Source organism: Urocampus carinirostris, chromosome 10 (genome assembly GCF_059441175.1).
Source record: "Urocampus carinirostris isolate Australia breed hairy pipefish chromosome 10, RoL_Ucar_1.0, whole genome shotgun sequence".
In the NCBI taxonomy this organism is placed as follows: domain Eukaryota; kingdom Metazoa; phylum Chordata; class Actinopteri; order Syngnathiformes; family Syngnathidae; genus Urocampus; species Urocampus carinirostris.
The window spans coordinates 18,456,121-18,479,790 of NC_142358.1; the positions used below are offsets into that span (position 1 = coordinate 18,456,121).

A 23,670-nucleotide genomic window follows, 5' to 3' on the forward strand; every position below is an offset into this window, starting at 1 on the left:
TAAATGTAAAAAAAAAAAAAAAACAATAAATGTCGAATAACAATAAGCGTCAAAATAAATACTTATACTCCTTGAAGGATGGGTATAGAGTGCTTCGGGGTCCTAAGATTACCCACAATGCATTGCTGGCGGCCATTTTGGAAGTCCACAAAGCTTTTCACTTCATTGTTATTGTTCAGCGAACCAGTTAGATTCTACATTGTAATGCCGAATACGTGCGTTATTGTTGGCTGTTGTAGCCGAGGGGAAAAGGGTGGGAAGGGCTTCTTTAGACTTCCGAAGTGTGTTTACGATCAGGGGATTGAAGCTCAGGAGAAAAGTGAACGGCGAAGACAAATGTGGCTGGCAGCTATCAACCGGTCGAATTTGCCAAAGCTTGACTGTGTTCGTGTTTGTTCTGACCACTTTCTGACAGGTAAATTGAATTATTTATGATGTAGAAATAATTTTTTAAAAGGTTATGGGACATGTGTACTTCATGTAGATCTGTCGACACCATTCAAGTATGGCTAGGTTAAATACTGTAGGTGTGTGCACAGACACATCCCGAACCCAACCAGACACAAATCTGTCATAGGCTTCCATACTTTTGTAATTTTGAAAATCCTTCAGTTCACAAAAGGGACTTGGGTGGAAAATAAGATAGTTAACAAGTTCGATGTAAGTCACACACGGCAACAAATCGGGATCAGACTTCCAGTCCTTGTTTTTAATTTTGTAGGGATCCAATTTTCCAATAAAATGCAACTTCGCAGCGTACCGCTCGCGTGCTTGCTTGTCTAAACTCTCCACGTAGTTTTCCATAGTGTTGATTGACAAAATCCGTACACAAACGAAGCTAGTTGAGTAAATAAATAGACAAACTGAGTAAATATTTGCTCCTCTCGCTATCACCGCTTGTAATCGACAGACTTCCAAGATGGCGGCACGAAGCCGCGTTACTATTTTTAGCACAAAGCGCGGAGCCCTCTATATGGATACCTCTAACCCAACGGTTCTCAATTGGGTGGACATGTATTCCAGGAGTAGGAGTTTTTAAATTACATTTCAGAACAAACATTTATATTAAAATAATCCAAATGTAATTTATAAATAATGCCTTCAGCTCATTTTATTTTCAGACGGGGTATTAGTTTTTATAAGATAATAGTTTTTAATTTAAAGAGGATTTCCAAGCAGGGTGTCAGTAGCCGGTAGCGATCGATACTACCCTATAAAGGCTCGATAAAAAAACTCAAGGTATCGCCCACCCTGATTTGAACATCGTCTTTCGGCTGACGTCACAGTTTACCATCTTCTGATTGGTTGGTCATATGGAATTTTTCTGCGGTTAACTTTTAAAAAGGTATAGCATTTAAAATAAATTTTATGAACAATCTTGATTTCAGGGGATTGACATTCAAAATGAGATTTTGGATTCTAAAAAAGTAACGGTTACGTTAACTGATTTAACCTTATCTGTAGTTAGCGATAGTAGCTCGTGGTCACATGGCCCACGCGCGTCGCGCCACGAGAGCGTACGTGAGAGTTGGGGGAGGGAATAAAACAGAGAGCGCTGGAGAGGGAAGACCACATTAGGTCCACTCGCCGAAAAACACGTACGCGAGAGAGGAACCTCCATGAGGAGCTTCCCAGTTTTTCTCCACGTGCTTCGAGTCACTCGACTCGTATATTTCTTTTCATTGCCTCGCGAGTTCGCGTGCGTGCTCGTGTTTTGAATGTACGTGGGAGGGAAGGAACCAGAAAGGGTGCGTGGATTGGAGTAGACCATTCCGGAAATAACATGCGTACACACAGCCTGTCACGTACGCGCAGGAGTGGATTTGCATTGCTGTGGGCTCAAGTAAGTCAAGCGCGTCAGGGCTGTTTTACCTTTTGCCTACACTTCACCTTTTAGTTTCAATTTTTAAATGTGATTTTTTTTAAATTGACTAAACATCTTGACACATCCACAACATTGCAACATATTTGCTGAAAACGGATAGTTTGGTAAGAAAAGTTTTTAAAATTAAACATTTGACCACGTCATTCCAGTTTTGGATTGCAACTAATCAAAAAAATGGAATGTAATGCAAATAAAATACATTTTGACAGCCAAAAAGACATTATATAAAGGTTATGTAAAGCATGTTTTATCTAATTAGTCTTTGGTTTCATGTGCATTTAGCTGTAAAGTGACAATATGTATTCATTTATATGTGCCTCCTAGTGGTAATAAAACAACAACCGATATTGATTTAAATAATAAGCAAAAATACACAATCTATTCTATCATACACATGCATGTTTAGAAAACACTTGCAAGTAGAGAAATTCCCTTTTTTTCACATAACTAGAACCTTACCTAGAGGGAGCTGACTGGAAAAAATAACCTTGCAAAAAGCTGGAACAAATGTAGAAAAATGGTGCGATTTGGCCACTTACGAGTCTCAGTAGTTTGTAGTCTTCCTTGTTCTTATAGCACTCATTTTTGGTTGCACAATACAGTTAGATCTTGTGGTCAAATATATTACACTGTATAATATTCATTGTCCATTTAAAGGGATTTAGGGTCTTATTTTGTGTCTTAATGGGGAAAAAAACATTTATTGAAAATGACCCAATAGTTATTCTAAATGGTAATCAATATTATTATAGTTAATCTATAATACAAATAAGCATTTTTTTTTAAATACTCCTGTCGAGACTTTAGCATTTTTTTCATGATGTTAGCCTCACCAAAAGGGAGCTGGCATAATTGCAATTGCTCATCCCAGCCATCTCCAGGCAGTGGGCAGGGGACACCCTGAACTGGTTGCCAGCCAATCGCAGGGCACACAGGGACAGACAACTCATTCGCTCATTCACACCTAGGGACAATTTGGACCGGCCAATTCACCTGAAATGCATGTTTTTGGAACGTGGGAGGAAACCAGAGTGCCCGGAGGAATCCCACGCAAGCACGGGGAGAACATACAAACTCCGCACAGGAAGTCTGGAACTGGATTTGAACCCACGACAGGTTTCCACGACATGAACTGTGCCGCACAAGCGCTAACCACTGCGCCGCCGTGCTGCCTTATCTTCTCAAATATATATTTTTTAAAATGTCCTATTCAAAAAAAGATCTTAAATTGTTAAGAATTGATATGGAAATAATAAAACCATCTGTTTAAAATGAATAGTTACGAGGGAGGGTCAGCACTTACAATAAACCTTCATGCTAAGGCGCTGGCCTCTAACAGCCATCCTGCTGGCCTCAATTATCCCACAGGTCGCAAGTTTGAGACTGCACTAAACAGTAGAGTGACGCCTACCGGTCAAATAATACACTCCGTCCCTTTAAGAGCAATATTTAATAAAAAAATATTACCTTTAACTTTTACTCAATTATTACTTCTCACTATAAGAAATTATCAATGCCATGCTATAAACATCTCTAAAATGTCTCAATTTACTCTCCACAGATACACAAAACTTCACAATGTTCCGGCAAATAACACTAGCCGATCCACAGTTTGGTCGCATTCAGATTAGTGGAGGAAGGTTGCCATGAAAGCAAGAAAAACAAGGCTGGGACATGAAAGTGGTTGCATTAGCTCTCCTCTCCGTCAGACGACCTAGCGGCTCAGTTGAATGATGAAGGGCGGACGTGGGCTACGTGCGCATCCAGCACATGACGTGATGAAATGGAGACTCTGGGAGGCGCCGGCCTCTTAAAACCCAGCTCAACCTCCTGCAAATCAGTAGTGGAAAAGGAAAGGAGGATCGGCGGCCAGCAGCTCGCCCCCGCACCGGTGGAGATTGCCTACACGCACCCGACTGATATGGGGATCAACGGGCTGTGTGAGATTTTGGTGGGTAGTCCAAGCGCTGATGAATTTCTGCTGGGTCTTGCCTCACAAAGCGACCCTCTTGGTCTCGCAACGCCGACCCAACATACCAGAACCGGCATGCCGCTTTACGAAGGAGGCGTAGAATCTTTGTCTGTGGAAGGAACCCCTGCAGACGTTTTGGCCCAAGGACCAAACCCAGCTGCCCCCGTGTCCCCCTTGACCAGCAGAGCTTGCCTGTTACAGAATGCGGACCTTTCTATGATAAAGAAGATCAATAATGACCTGAGAGCTCGACAGAAGAGGAGAGGCGGAGAAAACCGGGACTTTGGTTCTTTGTCTCTTACAGCGTCAACAGGGCTTGAGGAGCCTGCAGTTTTTACCTCGGAATCTGACTTAAAGCGAAGGAGACTGGCGGATGGAAGTATTGCTCATAATTTTATGGGTTCCAGAATGACTGTTGATTATGGTAAGAGTTACTACGATGACCGGCTCATGACGAACCCGTGCGTAGCACCAATCAGCCCCTCGGTTCCATTAGCTCCAATCGACCAGCGCAATATATATCAGCCCGCCTGTCTTGGACCTCCATATGACTGCAGTCGGACCTCTCCCGTAGAGGCCAATGAAATCCCCACACCTCCACCGTCAGAGGTGTCTGTCTGGTCAGCCGAGCGTGTTGCACTTCAGTACATCGTACCCTGCATGAAGTACTACGGCATATGCGTCAAGGACAATTTTTTGGGCTCTGTACTGGGCGAACAGGTCTTGGAGGAAGTGGAAGTCCTAAATCAGAATGATAAATTCCGAGGCGGGCAGCTGGTGAGCCAGAGGGGTATTCCCTCTCCGAGAATCCGCGGAGACCAGATTGCCTGGGTTGAAGGACACGAGTCTGGATGCGGGAACATCGGGACTCTGATGTCGTTCATTGACAAGGCCATCATGTACAGCGCTGCTAATGGACAGCTTGGGGATTGTGTCATCAACGGACGAACTAAGGTGAGAGTTTATATCTGGAGTTTTGCAAATTGACATCCATGCCCAAGGTTAAGTTGAGATTGCTCAGTGTACCGTTTCTTCTTCCAAACCTTGGCCTTATGCCTATAGTTAGGCCTGTCCAAACCATACCCTTATCATGGTGGCACCAGGAAGCTGTATGGCCGGAAAAATCACCCCCTAGCTGTCTGTGGCAATAGAGGTAGCCTTACCTGTATGCTTCCTTTCCTTTTAAAACACCAACATGACACTGCACCTTTAGTAACAAATGCTTTTATCTTATGCTTTTCAAGGCTCTATTAATATAATTTGGGTGATGATGCATTAAAAAAAGTCTGCTGAACAATCATAACCAATTTTCCCCCAAAAATTCTCGTCTCTTACCATACTGAATGAACCATATTTTACACGCTATAAAGGTCACCAGATTATCAGGTGCACCCCTCTAAAAATAGTATTTTGTGATATATCTTTTTATATATAAGGAGCAATGGACTATGGCGAATGGAATTTAGACCTCAGTAAGAGCTTGGGTTACATGAAAAAAGAAATACATGTAAATACAATATTTAATTGTGTAGAACATACATTTACCTTATGACATCTGGATTCACCACCAAAATGAACGGATTAATTCATAAATGGTTACTGTATGCAGTATCATTTAATTTTAACCATGAATTTCCAACTTTTTCTACCATATTTTCCAGTCTACAAGGCGCACTGGATTATAAGGCACACTTTCAAATTTACGTCCAATTTTGGGTTTTTAGGTGCGCCTTACAGTCTGAAAAAATACAGTAGTTCCAAGTGTTGAAGTAAATTTACATTCTTGCAATGAAAAAAAATCATTCCCCCGTTCGCTGGATTTAACGAATTGTTGTTATTTTTCATGTATTTTTGTCTAGCAAAAGAAGGAAACTGACCCTTAATGTTGGAAAAGTAATCTGATTAATAAGGATTCCTTTTTTTTTTTTGCAAAAACAGTTTATCTATTTTTTTCCTTAACTAAAATAAGACCTGTTCTATTGAATTTTTCTCAAAAATGATTATTTATATTGGGAAATAAAACTTTCCATCGGTATCAGATGACTTGGCTTTTGCTTCTTTTTAATATTAGTTTTCCTATTTTTGTTCTTGAATGTTATATTGCTGCGATTTCCAAAAATTTTAGAAAAAAAAGATGTTTAAAAAGTATTTACATTTAGTTTTTAATCCAACAATTTCGACCATCTGCCATAACAGATCATTTTTCAAAATGTGTTTTCAGGATTATATATAAAAGTAACTTGAAAAAAAATACAGTGGTAAAAACATTATCTGCAAATGTTTTATTAGTTTACAAAAAAATAAATAATTATAATGTAAAATAAGAAATAAGTATCTTCCATTATCTTCTCTATTGTAATGACTGACTGGAATATTTCTACTTTTTGTACTCTAGCACATCTCGCTGTCCCATTTCACTCCAATAATTTCCCTCAAGGGTACCATTAAAGCATAAATTCTGTCTTTAGGGTCTCCTACACAACTCTCATTTCTGACTGTATTTTATTTTCCTAAATGCTGTCGCTACCTCTGGAAATGAACTATGCTTGTTAAACCTGTCACCTTTCATTTTGACTAGATGATAGCCCAGAGGGTATTGGTCGCTATCCATTTGCAGAGCTAGAACCGGTTTTATCTGAAAAGTGAGTTTTGGGAGGATATTACTCATTTCAAACAATCTGAGTCACCACGTGTGTTGGACAAGTCGTGGCATCTATCTAGCCCAGGGGTGGGCAATTCCATTCCTCTAGGGCCGCATGCCCTACATGTTTTTGGAGGTTTCTCTTGTCCAACTCAGATGATACAAATAAATTATCAGCTTGTTAGCAAGCTGTACAGAAGCTTGATAATGCTTCTGGTGATTGGAATCACATGTAGGACATGCGAGGGCCGGGTGTGCCCACCCCTGGTCTAGCCCTTGCCCCCCGTCTCCTCATTTACATAAGACCAAGGCGATGTTTGGATAGTGCCGCTCTCTTGTCTACGACCTTTGCTTCCCCAGTTTCATGCTGCTGTCAGGTGCAATCGGAGAGAAGTGTAGAAAATGAATGCAAGAAAGAGCATGAGATATTGAAGTTTCTCAATTACTTTGGTTTATTGCCAGGTTTCCACCATGTCCTTACTAATAGACTGCGGAAGACTGCGGCAAAAATTAGAGGAGGATTTAGATGCTGTGCAGCTGGACAGAAGGTCACTGGGTACTTATCTGTTATATTCAATATTTTGTGTCATTTCTTTTTAAAGTTCCTCCATCCCAACCGATTGCTTCAGACTTATTTCTAGCACATTTCCCTGCTACGTCATCATATTAGCTCAATTGTAGTAAGGAGAGTTTTTTTTCCGAAGGGTTTCCTTGGTAACAAGCCCATACAGAGACAAGCTCTGAATATGCTGAAAGATTACCAGAAAGATCAGCTGCGGCAGTGCGCCGTACTGTTCAAGCTCAAACTTTTATGAGTCGTCCGTGGTGGTGCAATGTTGATTTGGGTCATTGATGTGGTTTTGCAGTCATCTTGTGATAGTACAGCAGAATCTGTGCCATTCCAAAAGCGTCTGCTGCGGCAGCTCGTCCTCAGATGCCCTTTTGGTGCTCAGCAGTGCCACCATTCCGGCTGAAGCTGGTAATAACAAGAGTTACGGCTGTTACACAACTTGCTGCTACCACAACCAACATGATATTTCATTCTGAAAAGATGGAGGGGGAAGAATGATTAGACACTAAAGGCCTGAGGTATCGGTTATGAAATGGTTATGTCAGATCGGACGATAATTTTAAAAGGAAGCATCAAATTAAAATGTATTGCACTTTTCAGTCTGTATCAAAATATTCTGGGTGGAATGAGAAAATAAAGTTCCCTCCCCCCTTTTCCCCATTCAACAACTTGGAACGTCAAAAACACAGACGGTTACAGTAAAATATTTAACAAAAATAAAATATTGGAAAAACCCTGTCCAGTCTTGTCAAACTTGTCAAAAAACGTTATCATGCGTCTGTATAATTGGTGTTTTGGGTTGTTGGGTGAGAAGTAAGGTGGAAATGTTATTTTGTTATTGTATATCAAATGTTTTTATCAAATACTTTGCAATTATTTGCCTGGGAAGTGCTATACAAATAAATGATTGATTGATATATATTGATATATATTGAGATATATATATCTCATCAATCAATCCGTTTATCTTTTGGAATATTCATTCTAATTTCCACTGTAAGTAGGTCAGCTCCTATTAATGTCCTTTTTAATTACATTTTTCATATTTAGGTTGTATTTTTTTAGCTCTACATTTTCAATGAAATTGTTTTACACATCCATAACCAAAAACGCTTTCCGCTGGTTGGCTGAATAAAACAATTAGGGGGGGTTAATAAAACGGTTAAAGTACTTGACTAAGGAGTTTGAATGTTTAATAAACAGGCAGATATCTCCCTAAATGAACTAAGAATTCACTTTGTCCTCAAACATCAAGAATCCTTCTGGTCCTGGACAATTGACTTAAGGAATTTGCTAATTAGGCATGGTCAGTTTCCTTGTAACTTGATATGAGTGCTGTGAGATATACTGTACACTATTATTACTGATCCATTTCTTTCTAATTCATTAACTTAAATGGGTTTTTCAAAATAACGAGCCTTGATATTACAGAGGGAGAGAGTTCCTCACATCATTGCTCTTTGTTCACTGAAATATCTGACAGACTTGCACACAAAAAACTGACTGGGCCATCCATTAGTCATGTTTGATGCTAATTCATGTAATATCCTCTGCCTGTTCCCCGAGTTATTAATCAAAAGTTAAATGTGATAACATGGCAGTGACAGATCTTGACTTTAAATGTTTTCACCCCTGTCTGTAACGAGTAATGGGACTTTTGATAATTAAGGATTAATGATAAACCCCTACCTAAAAAAAAATAAGCTCATTAACTCATTCAGTGCCATAATATATACAGTAAATACGTTTCAGAAGCATTGTCCCTTAGTGCTAAAATGTAAACATACCCTTTCCTTGTTGTGTTTAAAAAAATGTTATAAACAGTTTGGGGCTGTTCATCAGTAAGTATTAAGCCTCTGGCAATGATTTTAGTATGTTAAATCACCATTAGCCGACAGGACTGGCTGTGATCATTTTTTGTCCTTTTTCCGTCGAATGAGTGTGTGTGGGCAGCCCCACACAGCAAGTAAGTGTACTGAAGCAATGTGGTGAGAATTACAATGCAAAGACAAAAGGCCAACAAAGCTTCGACAATTTGTTCCTTTAAAGAAAAAGTCCCATCCTCATCATCTGGTCAGAGAAGGATGACATTTTGTGGACCTTGAGGGAACGTGATTGCCATGGTGACTAAAATCATGTGATCACTTCACCGTAACCATTGGACACTGAAAAATTATTGCAAAGTTGAGTGTTCTTGCAAAAAATATTTTGCTAGAAAAGGTTCTTCGCGTTTATGGAGAGCATTGTTTAGATATTGAAGGTTTCAGACATGCAAAAATGCACCTAAGTGAAGGTTCTGCTTGAAATTTTTCCTTTCACAAATAGCCGTTTACTTGGAAACAAGTATTTTTAAGAAACTTGGCAATGTTCAACTGTAGTCAAGTCGTCATTTTTATTTGTATAGCCCTTAATCACAAAGAGTCTCGAAGGGCTGCACAGGTTATTGCAAACCACAGTCTATTATTACAGACTATTATTACACCATCCCCTGGTCTAAAACCTACATGAGGACAAGGAAAAACTCCAAAACCTCAATTTGAGGAAAATGAAGAAACCTTGAGAAGAGACCGCACATGTGGTAATCCCCCCAGGATGACAACAATGGATGTTGCAATAATAAATAATGCACAGATATTGTCAACAAAACATCCTTTTTTTCTAATGAAAGATGAGTGTTGAAGCTTGCTTTTGATGTTCCCAATGCCTATATAGCTACAGAACTATTTTTTGTAAGCCTTTTGAAATGAATCAAAATGGCAAAAATTGGCTGGCACTGGCTAATTGAGTGAAACCCCTGGTATTGAATGAGTTTAAGTCACATTAAGTATTGACTCATAAAAGTATGAAGATGTTTTTTAGAACGAGATTATAGGCGTGGTCGGAAACTAGATAACAGAACTGTTTCTTAGAGGTCTCTTTATCAGTTCCTCGCACAATCATGTAGCTGCCAGTCATAATAATCACTCATCTTCTGCCCGAGCAACCAGCAGAAATCGAGCATGTGGCTGGCACGCGGCGGGCATGGATAGTGCTGCCTGTCAGGGCACGCATTGCTTGGCTCCAATTAGAATTTAATTTACTGAGGGCGCTGATCTCAGCAGAGATGTGATTTGAGCCGAGGAACATAGATAGGATCGCCTTATGCTGTGTCATGCTGTGTGACGTTTGTTTGCGTTTGCTTGTTTATCTTGTCCGTCACATTGATTTCCTCTATTTTTGTTACAGTAATAACAGAACTGTCTCGAATCCATACTGGCTAGTGCAAGGGTCACCTACTTGAAGCAGAGAGTGACTTTTTTTGTTACTGATTAGCGCACAGGGCTACCAGTTTGAGTTGCTGTTCTAAAATAAAAATGTCATGTTATTATTAGGATAAAAATAGGCTGCGTCAACCACTAAAACATCTGCTTTAGGCGAGGGGACCAAGTGATTAACACGGTGGCTGGCCGTAAGGGCCTGCAAGGCCTTCTCTGCTGGCCTAAAAAATATCTGAATCCTGATGGGAATTATATTGTCCATCAATACTTGTTATGTACAGTAATTTCAAATTGTATGTCAGCTTCCTTTCATTGCTTCTCTTCTGCTTGCGCCTTTTCCAGATGTGTGCTTTCATTCTTAAGCATTTAATCAATCACATCTCAGGATTACTTATTGCTAGGCTCCAGAATCTGCCCAGACGCCTTCAAAGTTTTGTGTGCAGCATAGCTTGGATGTGCTATCGCTGTTGTTTTAGCCAATCAAAATTCGAATTTTTCACGTGTGCCTGGAGAAACATTACCGCTTTCACAAAGGCGGGGGGCGGTAATTCACAAAAACAATGGCACCAACAGTCCGCTGTTAATGCGCTGCACAAGTAAATACAGTATATTGTTGATTTAACAGCGTTTTTGTCAACCCACAGTGGCTGGTGAAGGAAATTAAAATGATTTGGTCGCAAATACACTGTCAAAGCCATTTGCTTGATAGACTTTTTGAGAAAAGCTGGACTTGTTTAAGAAGTCGCAACGGGGAAAATATTTTGTCCGCCACTTTCAGCCTAGGAAATTTTTTTTGAATCAATTCCTACATTTATTTTAATGTATTAAAAAGCCCCAATGTGTAATATTTTATCACTAGATGGCACTGTGTTTTCTGGTCAGGACATAGGCTAGTGGGACAAAGTGCACGGCGTGACGGCATCCTCCCGGAAAATACTGTGGCAGTGTGAATTCCATTGTGTAAAACAAATACAAATTTTTCGACCTATGATTTTTTTTTATTTATAAAAAAATGACATTGTTATGATAATCAATGTATTTTTACCTAGTATTCAAATCAATGATTTTGTTTTAGTAACCACTAGGAGGCACCAAATATTACACACCATTAAAGACACTGGTCATGTTAATTTCTCATGCCAGTTAAAAATCGGATTTCCTACAAAATCACAAAGACCCATAACTAGTGAGAATTGACGACAAATTAAGCAAAGGTTTGCAAGTTGGAGGAAGCTGAAAAACAAATTCCCACAACTTTCTATCTGTGTGTTTTACTCTGGAATCAATACTTAAATGAAATGATCTGCATTTATATAGCGCTTTTCAAGTCAATGACTTCCCAAAGCGCTTTACAATGTGCTCCACATTTTCCAATAGCAGCCTTGTATTGCAGCCATGTAAGACGCTAACCTGCTTATTGGGGGTATTAGGGGTTCAGTGTCTTACCCAAGGACACTTTGACATGTAACACGGACGAGCTGGGATTCGTCTTGGGATCAAGCTACCAGTTCAGTTCTGCAGAGAGTGCGGCTTCTAACACGGTGTGCCTTTGTGGGCGCAAAAATATAATTGTCTAGTTATAGGATTATAATTAATTAAATAAAATATATATGTGCATTTTTGTGAAGTACATTCAGCAGGCAACTGCTAAGTTACAGACTTAGCAGTTTGTAACAAAAGTAATTAACGATTCTCAACATTTTGATATCAAAGGGTTCAAACATCTGACATTTGTCTTTTTAAACTTTTAACAATAGACGTTTGTTCTTTGCATGCACTTAATTTCAAGTAAGTTTGTCCGGCACAGTAAGGCATAAGACTCGAGTTCTGTTTTGTAGCGATATGCACGCATAGAAATGTACAATGCATGTCATCAAAACCATATTGGCGTGAATGTTACCTGAATCTTACCAGCATGAGTCATACTCAGTTTCGTTCAACTGTCCAATGTACATTGTCTTTAAATATTCGTGTATCACCGAGGTACTGCCATATCTAGGCTAAATGCTCCCAAACATAGACATATTTGATGTTGACTCCATCATTTCTGTGTGTTACCGCTCGAGACAGAAGTGAAATCACGCATGTGTGACGGACACCGGGGATTATAATCGTGTAAGGTGCCTCGTGCTGCTAGAAAAATATGTCTGGCGACATTAGTAAACAATGGTTGTTCTTGTTGTCAAAATTTATGATTGACTTTTGTTGTAAAAATAAATAAGATGAAACTACTCAAATAACATGCGAGTGTATTATGATCCGTAGTCATGGAGGAAGTCGGCAGTTGCTAACGGTGTTTGGTGGTGGAGTGAGGGAGCACGAGAGAGCACAATAAAACTGGTATCTGGTCTGTATAGCGGAAAACATGCCTGCTAACCGGGAGGAGCCTGGGCTAACAGTGAGCATCTGGAGATTTTCGTCATTCGGATTTTGTCTCGTATGTCGGGCAAGAAGACATCTCACACCTCAAATTTCTCCTACCTAGAGAAGCTTGTATGTAAAAGGGCCACAGTACACCAGTTTCTGTTGTAACAGCTTCCTGAAGGAATTGTGAAAACTTCAGGAACAGGCAGACTGTCTAATAATTTCTTTGACAGTTACTAACGAGGACAACATAGAAATAGCTGAATGAACTTGAACATTTCTGAAATCCCAGGGCATCTTAGCAGCAGCACAAACTCAGAAACACTTAGCTCGGATTGAGAAACAGGGGGAGGATGCCCTCAGGTCCCGCGTCATTGAAAGACACTGACAGGTGGAGGCTGCACCAGAAATCTGTTTTGATTTCCTCAGGGTAGAAACGTTTGTTGTAGCGCAGCATCGACATCGGTGTCAAGCCAGCCTGGGCAAATCGATAACGCGACCGCACGGAACCTGTTAGTCACAGAATAACGCACGGCTGCCGTTTAGGTGATGATGCGGAGTTTCCACTAGGGGCAATATAAGTTGACAAAGGTGATGGAAATCTGTTTTGTAATCAATCAACGTTGTGAGGTGTCTGCAACCTTGACCAACCATCGAACCGTGGTCACCTAAGATTAAATTATTTATGGCTAATTTATTGCAGTATGTAAGGATAAACTCCACTGCTCGTGCACTTTAATCACTGCCATATGTTTTCATGACAAAGAATCTGATATAAATGAAAAATGAAATGAAATGATCTGCATTTATATAGCGCTTTTCAAGTCAATGACTTCCCAAAGCGCTTTACAATCTGCTCCACATTTCCCAATAGCGGCCTTGCAGCCATGTAAGGCGCTAACCTGCTTATTGGGGGTATTAGGGGATCAGTGTCTTACCCAAGGACACTTCGACATGTAACACGGACGAGCCGGGATTCGAACTGGGATCCCTTGATCCCAAGACAAGCGCTCTACCTCCTGAGCTACAAGTCTAGTATTTTATTAACCAGCTACTAAATCGAAAAAACAAAGACTGACTAGCGGTAAACATAAATCTAGCCAAAAGCCAACCAAGACTAGCATGCCAATAATTGCCAATTCTTAACTAGCTGCTGAATTGGACGACTTAACAATGACTGGATAAAGGTTGGCTAGTTATTGGACAAAAACACAAGGTAACAGTTAGCTAACTATCCGACTGCTAGCTTGAGCAAATAGCGGTTAGGCAGCTACAAACTTACTTAGACTTGCTAAGGGCTACCCTGTGATTAGCCGATTTCCTGATGATAAAAGTAATTTTTCCGACATTGTTACCAAAATAAATTTATATTGGTCAGCCCTCGTGTGAATTTTTACTGACGCTGTTGCCTTGCGGGGGTCAGATGCATCGACATTTCGTTCTGTATACACGTGTACTAGAATGACAATAAAGTAGATCTGAATCTGAATCTGATCTGAAATATTGGGCTAACATTTTACGCAGCCCTCATTCGCATTTTTTGGGTGCAATTCTAAATATTTGCTCGCCTTTGTAATAGCCATCTGTAATGGTCACATGATCCAATACGTGACGTAAACAACCCGGGGCAGAATTGAATACGACCCAGGTGTCAGATGTGCGAGGGCACAGAGCCGTTAGCATTCTGCAGCCAAAGGCGTCTAAGCCAAATTCCCCATTCAGTTGGCGCCAAGTGTGCGCTAGACTTATAAGAAATGGACGGGAATTAGTTTATTTCTATGGCTTTTTACGCCTGTGGCAAAAATTTTGGTGAGGCTTGTACGAAGACAAAATTGAATATTGTTCTCAAATCTGAGCATGCTGCCTTTAATTTGGTGTGCTCTGTTGTCTGACATTTACAGTAATCGACAAAAAAAAAATCCGTATTAAAATAATTATTTGTTGCTGGCTTATCCTGCACTGATACCCGCTTATCCGTACAAAAAAATTGCCAGCAGTGTGAAGCATTATACGACCTAAGGTAGCGCCAGTAAAAATGAACTTCTCCGAATCCCTTTCCCCTTACCCAGAAATTTTTGCAGTGTATCGTTTCGTATCACCAGTTCAATTGATCATCATTCAGTATCTCTTTCTGCTGCCAGCCAGTAAAACGATCCCAAGTCGTTGATGCCCGTTTAGTCAGGTTCAGGAATCTCAGAAACATGATCTTGTTTCTGCAGCCTGGACTCCTGGCGCCCGCTCTTCATTTTTCCTCCATTTAAAGGCCATTGAAGGCATTTTTATATTGGAATGCGCACTTTTTCGAGAGCAATCATGCAGCTCCTCGCTCCCCTGGCGAGAGCGGCCTCCAGAGCCGCCCAACCGGCCTGGACACACAGGCGTCAATTGGGGGAAATACCCGCGTGAGACCATTGTTTCACTAATGGATTTTAATGTGCAAGATCATAGCATTGACCACCTGCTGAACTTCCACATATTTAAGTGCGTTTGGCACTGTGGGAACCGGAATGGAAACCCTTAATTGTTGTTGGTATTCCAAACAATTTCCAGATTATATTACAGTAGAACATTTCTTGGCACAAGGCCACATTGTTCATTTCTTTTGTAATATGTAATGGTGCTGACCAACCGCCTTGAATCATCCGGTTTTCTTTGTTGTAGGCCATGGTCGCTTGTTACCCAGGGAAAGGTGCAGGATACGTCCGCCATGTGGATAACCCGAATGGCGACGGGCGATGCATCACTTGTATCTACTATCTCAACAAGAACTGGGATGTTAAGGTATGAAAATCAAGACAACCCCCAATACAAGCTTTGTTTACACATCATTATACCAGGCTATATTTGACAGTTTTGGGGTGTCATCAATTATTAGTAATTTTTAAAAAATACATGGCAAAATCTAAATAAATAAAAAGATGGATGGATAAATATCAAATCCATTAGGGGGGGGGGGGGGGGCACAACTTTTATTACCCCCAAAAAAACGTTCTCACAGCACTAATGCACGTTAAACATAACCAACAGCACATCCAGCAACAGCTTACAACCGGCTTAATTTAAAAAAAAAAAATAGACAGCTGTCTCACTTGCACACGCTTTTTAAAGGTTAGAATTGGGTTTTTTTTGTTTTGTTTTGTTTTGATCCTTTTTTTTAGATTTGTAAATATTTTGATCCATGTTTCCAATGTTTGGCAGGGACAATGTGTTTCACGGTTAGCTTTTTTTTTTCAAACTGTACAGTGTATTTTTGTAGTTAATTTGTTGTTGCACTGAAAAGTCAATATTTTTAATTGACGCAGAGATTCCAGTTGCTTGATTTTAATGTTGCTTAGGCAACACTGTTCTCCGATATAGACGCCTTTCCTCCTTCTATTGTTCCACTGACGATATCTGAGCTGGGGACCGAATCTGACGGTGTTTTTGAACCACCTACGTAGAGTTTATCCATTGTTACAAAAAAGGAAGCTAGCAAAAACTCCCACCTGCTCTCACTGATTCATTCACGTTATTCCATAATGCGCAGTAACGTGACAGTCACGAAGGTATATTAGGTCACGAAACGTGGGGACTGGGCTGACAGTGTGCGCTGTAGAACGCAAGAGCGTCCTTGCTAGTGTCTGCTGACATACACAATAATAAATGGGATTATCCCACTAGGATAGTATATGCGCTGCCCACACTCCCATCAATACTACATCTTCTTTATTTTCGGGTGTTGTTCCTTAGCCAAAGTATTGTAGCTTATAAAAGTTCTACAGCTGTGGGCGGGGTTTCCATACGTGGTCCATCCAGAATCGCTGTGATTCTGAACAATAGCACCCAAAGACAATGGGAAAATAAAAGCGGTGTAATTTACAAAGCTTTGTCTTTCAGGGTTAGAATGAACACCAACAGAATTATTTTTTTCTTTTTAGACGCAAGGAGGCCTGCTACAGATTTTCCCCGAAGGGAAAAACGTAGTGGCAAACATCGAACCCACGTTCGATCGACTGCTCATCTTCTGGTCGGACCGCCGTAACCCACACGAGGTCAAACCGGCCTATGCCACTCGGTGAGCTTCGCACCACAACATTTACCTTTTAGTTCACATGGCTGTCCTCTTTCTTAGCTCGGGGTGAGGTGGGATCAGAAACAGGAAGTGTGTTTCCTGATGCAGGGCTCATGCTGGGGAGGTACACACATAAGAGACAGGAATAAACAAAGTAACCCCGCAGGAGTGAGGAGACATTGTGTAATAAGTTATGTATGAGTAGTGGAAGTTTTAGAATAGAATTAAATGGAATACAATTGCCTTTACTGTCAGCGTGAACATTGTTTTCAATAGGATAAAACATGATACAGACCAAAAAGATGAGAATAAGACAAAAGAATGTCCGGATAAATGGGAAAAAATGTTTACAAGATAATGCTTTGAGACTGGCCTAGATAAAAAGTGCAATTTCTTTTAAAATATTAGCGCAATTTAAATAGTGTATTGTAAACAGGCTTGGGGAGTAACGGAATACATGTAATAATAATAATAATACAAACAATTTTAGTTGCATTCTGTTACGGTGACATAAAAAGACGTAATCAAATTACAGGCTTATTTGGTAAAAAAAAATAAGGATAACTTTGCAGGATTACAATTTTATTTCAGGAGGCAATATTGAAGTCCGGTGTGCATTACATTTAACTTTTTTATTCTTTTCCTCGTTTGCAATAGCTCTGTTTACACTCGCCATGTCCGGTCACGCTTTTCTCTCTCTGCCATCTCCATTCCACACTCACACGCCCCGATGCGCAAGAAACCAAGCATCCATTAATTCGCCCATGCACTCATTCACATTTGTCTTACATTTACATATACGTAATGCACTTATAGATTAATTATGTCCATTATAATTTCAATTACAGGCACTAGAAAGTCAGGGAGGGATGACACAAAGTCTCAAAGTATGTTGGAAATTAAAAAATTCAACACTCTGTGTGTTTAGAACAATAATGATTTTTTTTTATGTGCTTATAATGTGAATTAAAAGAAGCATATCATATCCGCTATGTGAAAGAGAACGTTTGATTTTTGCTCAATAGATAGATGGATAGATACTTTATTCATCCCCGTAGGGAAATTCACACTATACTATACTACTATACTACGTGGTTAAATTGTGAGCACTTTTTTGTTTGACCAAAAACTACAACTACCTGATCTTGGTTTCCTCTATTTCTTTTTCACGGTTACATTGTTCATTTATCTTAAACAACATTTTGTTATTTTAGTTACATTTAGTGTATTTTGTCTTTTATTAGCATATATGGTATTGGGGTAATCCAAATGTACATTACTTTAATATTATAATTTTCGTATTATGTTACATTTTCTAACATGTTATTAGTAACTGTATCAGATAACATTTTGAAAGTAACCCTCACAACCCTGATCGTAAAAAATAGTGTGATAACATGTAGCGGAAAACCCATTTTTGAAAGGGCAGTGTGTATTATGTATCGTCGTGTCTCTCAACTGGTGGGACCCATATTCAGTATATACCTCAGTAGTTGCACTTTTTCATTTCATGTAAACAAGGGCTGACGACACTCAAGTGCTGAGGCATTTTGGATTTGGTCAAAATTTTCAATTTTACAAATGATCATGTAAAAAAATAAATCCAAAAATTAGGACTTGATCACATAGTTCCACTGGTTATTAAAACAATAACTAGGAAATCGAAACCTCCATCGAACTGTACGAACAGACTTTAATGTAGCTTTTAATTGATTATTTTTATTTTTGATCTGTTTAACTTATAATATTTAGTGAATAATACTTTACTTTTATTCCATGTGGGGATTTTACTGTGTTTGTTTACAAAATGGCGACTGCGCATGGACACATGCTTGCGGCTCGTAGCTCTCCAGCTAACCTTCTATTTATTGCTGTTCTCTTGTCTTTTTTGCTTTCACTTTTGGACACATGTGTGGCTAAAACCACTTACAGTAGGGACGAACTTATTCGGTTGGGTGAGCGTCTAAATTTCGACTTTTCGGGCACTTTTTATACCGCTCATGATATACCGAGCGAACTTCAAAGAGACCCGGCTTCGTTGTGGACATCCATCCCTCTTAATAAGCGGCGACGCCGGAGGCGGCGTTCGGAAAGGAAACGCGGCTGCCGTGCAGGTAGATGTGTGAAGCGTGTGAAGTCTAAGCAGCAAGATGGACACGAGGTTGGACGCGAGGATGTAACTAATTCCATCATTCATTCCTCGCCGGACAACCGACGCTTTAAACTCGGCGCTCACGAACGGCCACAACGCCGGGAGCTTTTGAAGATCTCGACAAAGACTACAAAGAGTTCAGCTAAGTCAAATGATTCAGCAAAGCTAAAATTTGGTCTTTTGAATGTTAGATCCCTCGCCCCTAAAGCTTTACTTGTAGATAATATTATTCGTGATTATAAACTGAATTGTATGGGTCTTTGTGAAACGTGGTTACGCCCGGATGAGAACTTAGCGCTTAATTATGCTTCTCCCCCAGACTACCAGAGTAGTCATACAGCACGCACGCTGAAAAGGGGTGGTGGTGTTGCGCTAATCTCCGAAAAATCGCTCAAATTTAATCCACGGACCGCTAATAATTACAAAACGTTTGAGGCTCTTGTGACGCGGTCCCCTCAATTGTCAATTGATGTAATAACTATCTATCGTGCTCCTGGGCCATACACAACTTTCTTAGACGAATTCGCTGAACTTTTGTCTGGACTAGTAACCTATGCAGACAAAATTATAATTATGGGAGACTTTAATATTCATATGAATGACCCACACAGTTCACTCACTATTGCGTTTAGTTCTTTACTTGATGGATTTGGTTTTACTCAACTGGTTGATTTGCCAACCCATAAAAATGGGAACACGCTAGACTTGATTCTGACTCGAGGAGTTTTAACCTCAAACATTATGGTGCTACCGTGTACTACCGTTATCTCCGATCATTATTTAGTGACATTTGAGGTGCTAACTAAATGTAGTGTTAAAAAAGCTGAAGGATTTAGCGGACGCAATATAAGCACTGGCACAGTTTCTGAGCTCCTTGAACTCCTTCCTGAAGCAGTTGCGTCCTTTCCTAAATACACTGGCTCGATTGACTCACTCACGAATGAGTTCAATACCACCCTGACTAGTGTGATGGATACCATAGCGCCCTTAAAACTAAAATCACGTCCTAAAAGACGCACACCTTGGTTTACTGATGAAACTAGAACCCTTAAAAAAGAATGCAGGAAATGGGAGAGAAAATGGCGCGCTACCAAGCTTGAGGTTTTCCATCAAACCTGGTGTGATAGCTTGTTAAAGTATAAAGCGGCCCTTGCCTCTGCAAAATCGGCCTACCTTTCGAAGGTGATTGCGTCTCAAAAGAACAACCCCAAAGCCCTTTTTGACACTGTAGCATCGCTTACAAGGCAACAGACTATCGCTGATAGTTCGACACACTCTGCTCAGGACTTAATGGTCTTCTTCACTAAAAAGATTCAATGCATACAGGAAGAAATTGCTAAAGATACTATTAGTACCACTCGTATTAAAGAACTGAAACTTACAGATGCACGACAGGGTGGCTGCCCAGGGAAAATGGCCGGTTTTAGTGAACTGTCACTTGATGATCTCAAACAAGTGGTGACTGCGGCCAAACCGACAACTTGCCAGTTCGACCCGCTCCCAGGTTCACTTATTAAAAGTCTTTTTAGCGTCATTGGGCCTTCAGTTCTAAATATTATAAATACATCACTCTCCTCAGGTGTAGTTCCAGCAGCTTTTAAGTCCGCCGTTATTAAACCCACACTGAAACGACCCAACCTTGATCCAGAAATCTTAAGTAATTACAGACCTGTGTCAAACCTACTTTTCCTCTCTAAAGTACTCGAAAGAGTAGTGGCACAGCAGCTGAATGCTTTCATATCTGAGAACAACCTTTTTGAATCCATGCAATCAGGATTCAGGGCTAACCACTCCACTGAGACAGCGCTGATCAAGGTAACAAATGATCTCCTAATGTCAATGGATTCTGGCGCTTCATCACTTTTGCTGCTGCTGGATCTTAGTGCTGCTTTTGACACAGTGCGCCACAATATCCTACTAGAACGGTTGGAAAATTGGATTGGTCTCTCAGGAACCGTCCTCTCGTGGTTCAGATCCTACCTCTCAGATAGGACGCACTGTGTGAAATATGGTGAAACGACATCTGAGCCCTTTAATGTTACCTGCGGTGTTCCGCAGGGTTCAGTGCTCGGCCCCCTACTTTTCAACATTTACATGCTTCCATTAGGTGATATTATCCGCAAGTACAATATCAGCTTCCACTGCTACGCAGACGACACTCAATTATATCTTCCGTTGGAGGAATCTTCCACACTAAACTGTGGAAATTTGGAGGCCTGTCTCACTGAGATAAAAGAGTGGATGTCACTCAATTTCTTGCGTCTTAACCCTGAAAAGACCGAAATGTTAGTCATTGGTCCTTCTAAATGCCGTGACTTCTTCTCAAAAACTGCTGTGAACCTTGACAAATGTCACATCACACAGAGTGACTCAGTTAAAAATTTAGGTGTCATATTTGACCCTGATCTATCATTTGAGATGCATGTAAAGCAAATTACTAGAACTGCCTTCTTCCATCTTCGCAACATTGCTAAAATCCGTTCAATACTGTCTCAGTCTGATGCGGAAACAATAATTCATGCATTTGTTACCTCCCGTCTCGACTACTGCAATGCACTACTTTCCGGTCTCCCGAAGTCCAGAATCAAGTCTCTTCAGCTAGTACAAAATGCCGCAGCGAGGCTTTTAACTAGGACAAAAAAGTACGATCACATAACACCGATTTTGGCTAACCTGCATTGGCTCCCAGTAAGCCAAAGATGTGACTTCAAAGTTCTCTTAGTACTGTACAAAATCATACATGGACTTGCTCCCTCTTATCTTTCAGATCTGATTTGCCACTATGTCCCGGTCCGAAGCCTACGATCTGAGAGTGCCGGTCTTCTGGTGATCCCGAGAGCAAAGAAGTCTTCTGCTGGTTCGAGAGCGTTCTCCATCCGGGCACCGGTGCTGTGGAATGCTCTTCCCCCTGAGATACGATCTGCAACCTCAGTGGAAATGTTTAAATCTAAACTTAAAACTCACCTCTACTCCATTGCATACGAATAACCTACTCCTCTTGTCGGTTGAAAATAGTCTGTGTAATATAGTGTAACAATCTGTGAAGCCCTTTGAGACTCTTCGTGATTTAGGGCTATACAAAAATAAATGACTTGACTTGACTTGACTTGTTTGTTGTATGCTAAATGTATTTATACAGCACTTTTGAGTGGCAATTCTTTTGCTTAAAAAGTGCTTTACAAATACATTTGATTTGATAATATTTAATAATTAACCCCAAAAAACACATTTAAATACAGAAGTTTGAAAAATGGGTTTACATTTTTGATATTTTTTGTAGATACAAATTTTTGCTACTCATTAAATTAAATACTAAAAGTACTGCTCTCTTGGTTTTTGTTTTATATGACAAGTCCAAATTTAATATGGGCTTTGGATAAGATGGTAGGAGAAGCGTATCTTACATACTCGCAGGTGTATAGCATACATATGTATGCATCTTTGTTTATTGTTAAGTTATATAACAAACACTTTAATTGTTTTGTGTTTTATTTTATAGAATATTCTGTTACTTACTGCAGTATTTTCAGTCCAAATCTTCACTATTTGAATAAAGAGGAGGAAATTTAAAATGTGTTTGAAAAAAAAAAAGGATTCACTGATCAATTAAAAAAAAGTCTAATTAATTGTTAAAATAATTGTTAGTTGCAGCGTTTAAGTGTTTATCTTTTTTTTCATTATAGCCTTTATTATGTGTTTCTCTTTGAACGCCTTATCTTATCTGGTTGCAAACAATGTTGTTATCAATGACAATAAAGACATTTCTCTTCAATTGACAGACCCTGTTCCTTTAACCATAAGTGGTGTGAAAAATGTCAATGATAAAAAAACGTTTTTCTTGCAGCTACGCCATCACAGTCTGGTACTTTGATGCCAAAGAGCGAGCAGAAGCAAAAGAGAAATACAGGCTAGGTGAGCTGACCAACTAGTCTTTCTTGTTAATTCTCTATTAAAAAAAAAAACACCCCGCTCATTTAGTGACTAATGTCTGCTTTGTCTGCTACCTGTGTCCATAGCAACGGGACAGAAAGGTGTTCAAGTGCCCGTCAGTCAGAACAGCAGGACATGAATCCCCGCAAATCACCGGCGAGCGAGCATGAAAGCACCGTGTGCCTTTCTGAGCTCTTAATGGATGCCATAAAAGGAGTGACGGCAGTTAAAGTGTCGCCCGATTGTGCGGAACAGACCGCGCCGCCCTGCTAAAGGTCAGCAGGCGGCCTTCCCCTCAGGAAAACCAAACCTTCCTGCTCTACACACATCGCGATGGATCCTCAATAAGGGATGATTAACTGGAATTAAAAAAGACTTTCCCTTATCATTCACGGACAAATCCATTCTCCTCATTGTCAAATAAGATGATTATAATTCCAGAGACACAAGGGGCATCCTCATCCCCACCAGGTCATTTTGACCCTGCGATGACTTCCTGCATGATGTGAAATAGCCATTAAAGAGTATTGACTACTTGACCGAAGATGGTACTTCTTTACTTAGTCAACACCATCAACGTAAACGGAATCGTCCTGAAGACGACATGCACATTTGTATTGTTCTCCCCTGATGGCTCGTGAGAAAAAACTTTTTACTCTACATTTAGAAGTGATGTGATCGGACTACACTTCATAGTCTCAAACAGGGTCTCATATAACTGCGTGCGTGTGTGTCGACCTGTACCTCGTATTTTCTCTGACGTAAAAAGAATGTACAAAATGTCGATGTCAACCACATTCTAAGAGAATTAAAATACAACAAGCTACATATCTTTTTTTAAAGTATG

At 40.1% G+C, this 23,670-nt stretch overlaps 1 protein-coding gene across 1 annotated transcript; it reads left to right on the forward strand.

The window, feature by feature from the left end:
- Nucleotides 1-1,539: 1,539 nt before the first annotated feature.
- Nucleotides 1,540-23,367, forward strand: egln2 (egl-9 family hypoxia-inducible factor 2). The gene is made up of 6 exons (XM_088345212.1): nt 1,540-1,843; nt 3,447-4,811; nt 15,352-15,471; nt 16,608-16,744; nt 22,738-22,805; nt 22,910-23,367. The coding sequence occupies exons 2-6, from the start codon at nt 3,669-3,671 to the stop codon at nt 22,960-22,962; spliced, it is 1,521 nt and encodes a 506-aa protein (XP_088201338.1). The 5' UTR covers nt 1,540-1,843; nt 3,447-3,668; the 3' UTR covers nt 22,963-23,367.
- The last annotated feature ends 303 nt before the right edge of the window (nt 23,368-23,670 follow it).